This window comes from Mandrillus leucophaeus, unplaced genomic scaffold (assembly GCF_000951045.1).
Source record: "Mandrillus leucophaeus isolate KB7577 unplaced genomic scaffold, Mleu.le_1.0 Scaffold1651, whole genome shotgun sequence".
Taxonomy (NCBI): Eukaryota; Metazoa; Chordata; class Mammalia; order Primates; family Cercopithecidae; genus Mandrillus; species Mandrillus leucophaeus.
The window spans coordinates 22,869-27,035 of NW_012101645.1; the positions used below are offsets into that span (position 1 = coordinate 22,869).

Sequence of the window (4,167 nt, forward strand, 5' to 3'; positions counted from 1 at the left end):
CCTCAAGGTTCAGCCTAAGAGGATACAGGCAGGTACCACCAGCATCTGCTGTACCAGACTTTCCAGCCCCAAATACGTTTACTTTTACTCTCATTTCCCTAAGATTGTATTTTCCAAGTAAACCATTTAGATTTAATCCTTGCCTCAGCATAGGTTTTCTAAGGAACCTGGGTACAGTAGATGCTAAAAGCCCACCCTACATCTTCTCGTCCCACTTGAGTTCACTTGCAGCCACAGTAGACAATCTCCATGCTCTGAGAGTTTACCACTTCACGTGCTTATATCTCAGATATTCTTTTCCTTACAGCTTTCTCCTGAACCATGGAGTATTAATCAAAGGTGTGTTTCACATGACTTCTCAGAAAGCACACAGGGATGGCTCCAGTTGTACACAGAGAAAACCTACTCATTAGTCTACCCTGTTTTGTGCTTCCCCAGAAAACTAACTCCACTTAAATCCTGTCTCTGGGTCTGCTTTTTGGGCAATCCCAATTAAAACAGGAGGTAAGACTCTATGCTTGTTATAAACAGGTGAATTCTACCCACCAATCCTGGTATAATTGACTGATATAGCTCTAATTAACTCAGTGAATATAAAATAACTATGCAGCTTTTCTTAAAATAAGAATATTGCAAAGTGCACTGCTTCTTGTAAAAATTTACAAGTAAAATAAGGTGACTCTAACAAATTAACTTTAAAATACAATACAGGATCCCAATTTACCAGCAAAGCAGTGATAAAGGATTTATTCTATGAAGTGTATCAGGACAACAGGCTACCCATTTGGAAAAGTATACGATTAGATACCTATCTCATTCCTTATAGCAAAATAAATTCCACAATTAAGCATAAAAGATGAAACCAACATAATCCCAGAAACAATGGATTATTTCAAAGTAATCTCAAGCAGAAATACAAAACTCAGCAAATATAAAAGAACATTAGGCTGACAAATTTTACTTTAATCAACCTCAATGGTTTTTTACCATAAAGCCTTTCAACAAAGAATCAAGAAACTGGAGCAATCTTTTGTCTCCATATGGATGTGTACACTTACAACACGTGGAACTTTCTCTGATTTGACCAGATTGCATTCTTGGTTCACTCCTCCCTCCTTGTGTGGCTCCAGTAGCTGTCCTCTGCTTCTTTTTGCTAACACATTGTTGGACCCTCTCCATCTCTATTCCTAGAGGGCATCAAACCATAAAGGGGTGACCACAAAGTGACAGGGCACACAAGTGGAACACTTACCATTTCATAAGGAATGCTTCAATGAAGATATAACATTTAACCTCTATTGAGAGAAAATAGGAGTTTTCCAGGGCAAGGGAGTAGGGGCAGGGTGGTAAACAGCATTTTGGGAATTGGAGATTTCATGTACAGAGAATATGCAGAGAATGACACAGCCAAATATATTGAAACATGAAATAGAAGATGCAAAGTTGGCAACGCATAATGAAAAATGATATGCAAAAGGTATTTTGACTCAATTTACAGAGTGCCATTCAGAAGTTAACTGATCAATACAAAGGGTATCTGACTCATTCTGTGTTTTCAAGAGACAGGCTTTCCAAAAACATGGAGAATAGACAGAGGAGAAGATACATTGGGGGAAGAAAAGACCAGCAAAATGCGTCAGGTACAAACAGCAGCATTTTAAATATTCAAAGTTTAATTTTGAGCAACAGCTCCAGTAGTTTATAAAAGAGGATCAGAATGACATCCCAAGGTATCAAAATATTATTTTTACTTTTCATAATTTCATGTATTTAATACTCCATTCAGATTCATGACTTCATTTAAGTATTTATTGAGTAGTAAGCACTGTGCAGTGTTCCAGCTATTGAGGATACAATGGTGAGCAAAACAGATGAAAACAATCCCGCCGTCATGGAGATTATATTTTGGTATGTGAGGCAAGCAAATGATCCAAAAGGATATCCAAACTGCCAAATTAAGACAAAAAGCTAGGAAGCACCCAGGGAGCAAAATCAGGAAATTTCATCAGATAACAATTTCTTTATACTTAACAAAAATTCACTTATTTCTCTCTTTTGGTTACCAAATAAAAGAAGTTGGGGGGGAAATATTATTATCACCCCTACACCTTTTCAGATTTTGAAGCAGAACATCAGAAAAGGTAAGTAATTTTCCCACATTGATAAATGTCAGTAGAGAGGTAAGCCTCACCCCTGGACTCTCTGATGCAGACACATCTCATGCCTTTCCCATAAGTCATCTCTGTGCACAAGAAACACAACAAGGACTAAAGGGAGGGAAAGATGTAGCTTTATTTGCTGCTTAAAACAATGAACAATAGATAGAAACATGTTAAGAATAACTTGAACTTAATGACAATGTTTGTGGTTCTGACGTAAGGGAAGATCTTTGCAGCTTTCTGGAAATGGTCAGAAATATGCTGTTTCAGGGATGTACTACCATTTCTACTGCCAAGAGACTAAAGTGTAATAATGCATGGAATATTAAATTAGAGACATTTTGTTAACCTGATGAATGAGCCTTAGTTTCTTTGGGACTAGAACATTGTCGTAGATACATAAGAAGCCCAACAGTAAACAGGAAAATCAAAACAGACAAAGAAGGAATCACAATCAGTGGCAAAAATCCTCTTTTCTTTGCAGATGCTGGGCCACTGTCAACACTACCCCCATAGCCTCTGTGCAGGCAGTAGGGAGGGGACCACCCATAGCCACAGTGGCAGTGATGTTGGTTATTGCAGATCCCCTTCATATTGCAGGTCTCAGGAAGGCAGACGTGTGACAAGACAGACAGACTGACACACTTCTTGTGGATGCAGATCTTTCCTGGGCCACACACAGTACCATCTTTCACGTCACCAATGTCAGGTATGTTCATCCTTAAATGATAGTCAATACCCCAGCAGGTGACGCCATTGATACGAGTGTGCTGCAAAGTAAAATGATCTTGGAGAAGAGGAATGTCTCTCACATTCTCACATTGAACTCTCCCACAAAAGACATCAGAGATATGACATTTTAGGTATGTTGTGCCATTTATACCACAGTGACCAAAACGGTTTCCCTGAGAGTTGATTTCTTTATAGCAATTCTGAGATGCACTTTTTGCATCTTTACCAAAAATCTCCCTGCAATGCTGGTCATGGTTATTACATCTCTTTTGATAGCAGTAGGCACTGTCACTACAGGGGAACCCGTCCTGCACATATCTATCTTCTGGACACTGATGGGATGTTCCATTGCACCATTCTGGGAGGTCACATTCATTGACCTCTTGTCTACAGAGTTCCCCTGATGGCATGAACTTGCAGTCTTTGCAACAAAGCCCGAAAGCACAGGCAGCCCCAGGCCTTAAAGTACAGTTCAACAGACAACAGGCATCTTGTTCACACTGCTGTATGGATCCACAGTCACACTGCTCTTCTCTTTCAACCACACCATTCCCACAGCGCTTTAGCATAAAGATTTCCCCCAATCTTGGAGGATTATGCAGACATGATCCCTGGTTTAAAGTGGTCTTCATAAAATCAGCATAACTGCAATTGGTGAATTTCTCTGCTGGCACTCTAAAAGTATTCATGATGCAACCTCTTTCCCCACAAAAACAGAATTCTTCATCATGCTGCATACCCAAAATATGACCTAACTCATGGGCCACAGTGTTGGCAAAAAGAGACCAGGTATCTCCTTGAAAATTATCAACTCCACAATCAATAGGTGGACGACATATTCCTGCAATGTAGGCTAGACCAAGTATACTTATAAGTGAATTTTTTATGAACATATGTGCAGCATCATGCTGTAGTTGGGAAAGACTGATTTGTTTCCATTGAGAGAAATCGTTCAGGACCTGTTCTATGCTTGTCATTGGGAAAACATTTCCTTGATTCCAAATTTCAATTCCAGTCAAAATTACATAACTACCTAACTGTTTATACATGGAATCCACTATGTTGACAACAAGAAATACATCCTCTTGTACCTTTGAGATGTTGCTTTGAGAGTAAATGAAGAAATCATGGTTCACCACAACAACTAGCTCCAGAAACCATGCATGGGTCCACCAGTCGCCAGCAGATTTTGGTTCCAGAGCTGAGTTTTCAGCCTCTTCAAATCCCAACTGTTGGCGTGCTACTTCCTTCTCTGTTAAGCCACATCTCATAGCTG

General features: G+C 39.5%; 1 protein-coding gene across 1 annotated transcript; it reads right to left on the bottom strand.

Moving 5' to 3' along the window:
- Nucleotides 1–2,274: 2,274 nt before the first annotated feature.
- LOC105536910 (disintegrin and metalloproteinase domain-containing protein 21-like) lies at nt 2,275–4,162 on the bottom strand. The gene is given in 2 exon segments (XM_011976395.1): nt 2,275–2,801; nt 2,804–4,162. Coding segments are annotated over 2 exon segments (1,398 nt in total). The 3' UTR covers nt 2,275–2,762.
- Between the last annotated feature and the right edge of the window lie 5 nt (nt 4,163–4,167).